The sequence below is a fragment of the Plasmodium malariae genome (assembly GCF_900090045.1).
Source record: "Plasmodium malariae genome assembly, chromosome: 10".
Lineage (NCBI taxonomy): Eukaryota > Apicomplexa > Aconoidasida > Haemosporida > Plasmodiidae > Plasmodium > Plasmodium malariae.
In genome coordinates, this window is record NC_041784.1 from 1,336,918 (window position 1) to 1,338,033 (window position 1,116).

At 27.3% G+C, this 1,116-nt stretch overlaps 1 protein-coding gene across 1 annotated transcript; it reads right to left on the reverse strand.

The window, feature by feature from the left end:
* Positions 1–449: 449 nt before the first annotated feature.
* PmUG01_10037800 (conserved Plasmodium protein, unknown function) lies at positions 450–662 on the reverse strand (the record flags this gene model as incomplete). Its single annotated transcript, XM_029005576.1, has 1 exon — positions 450–662. One exon carries the CDS (start codon positions 660–662, stop codon positions 450–452), a length of 213 nt encoding a protein of 70 aa, XP_028862152.1.
* Positions 663–1,116: the final 454 nt, after the last annotated feature.

Below are 1,116 nucleotides of genomic sequence, written 5' to 3' on the forward strand. Positions count from 1 at the left end.
TCAAGCAACGAATGTGTACTCAAAGTTGTACATAAGTGCGTATATAATGTATGTATATGTACACGTACGTTCAAGAAAATGTGTATTTATATATATATAATTTTACGAAAATGTATGCATATATAGTCCCATATACTTATGCGTATATTCAAAAACAATAGCAGCTAAATGTTCACATCGTGCATTAACAAAATGAGCGTACGAAAAATGATGAGGTGTAAATGTGAGCATTTTAAACAACAGTATAATAATTTATGGAATTCAAAAAAGTTACATATGTTTAATTATTTTTCTTTTTTAAAATATTTTATACTGGTAATTTTTGAAAATTCCAAGTAAGTTATATATTTAATTTATTGTCCATGTGTTATCTCTTTATCCTTCTCTTTTTTTATTTTAATTTATTTTATCTTTTGTTGCGAATTTTGCTCCTCGCAACGACATACCTCTCAATATTCCTTGTTATCACAACTTCTCAATAGTAATCCAGTGGAACAAATAAATATAGAGCTAATAGCAGTTATTGTAAATGCTACACAACCACATAATGCTTCAGCTAAACTGCAAAGTATATTTTTTTCACGCGGAATCTCATATATTACGTACACTGGACAGTAAGGTCGGTATACCGGGTCATACGTGTAGTACTGTTTGTAGTACATTGTGCTAAACTTTAAAAATATAAAAAAATAGGAGAGTGACGATTGTGCAGATATATAAATATGTACATATATATATATATATATATATATATATAAAATATATTTTGAAGGTTGAAGTATGCCGGAGTCCTGGTATTGGTTTACGAATAAATCATGCTATAGACTTGTTCTTAAAAAACATAGAAGCTCTTATAACTTGTGGAGGAAGACACGAAAGTATAACAAAACAGAAAAAACAAAAAAAAAAATTTTAATTTTAATTTAAAACGTTCATTGAAAAAGAAAAAGCAAAAATATTGTTTCATAAATTATCAAAAGTTATGTATGTAAGAAAAACTCTTCCCCCTCCCCCCCCCAAAAAAAAAAAAAAAAAATGAAGAAAAAAAAAAAAAAAAAAAAAAGGTGTGCATTTTTACTGAGCTACATATGTAAATGGCCAAAAAATAGCTTTCTA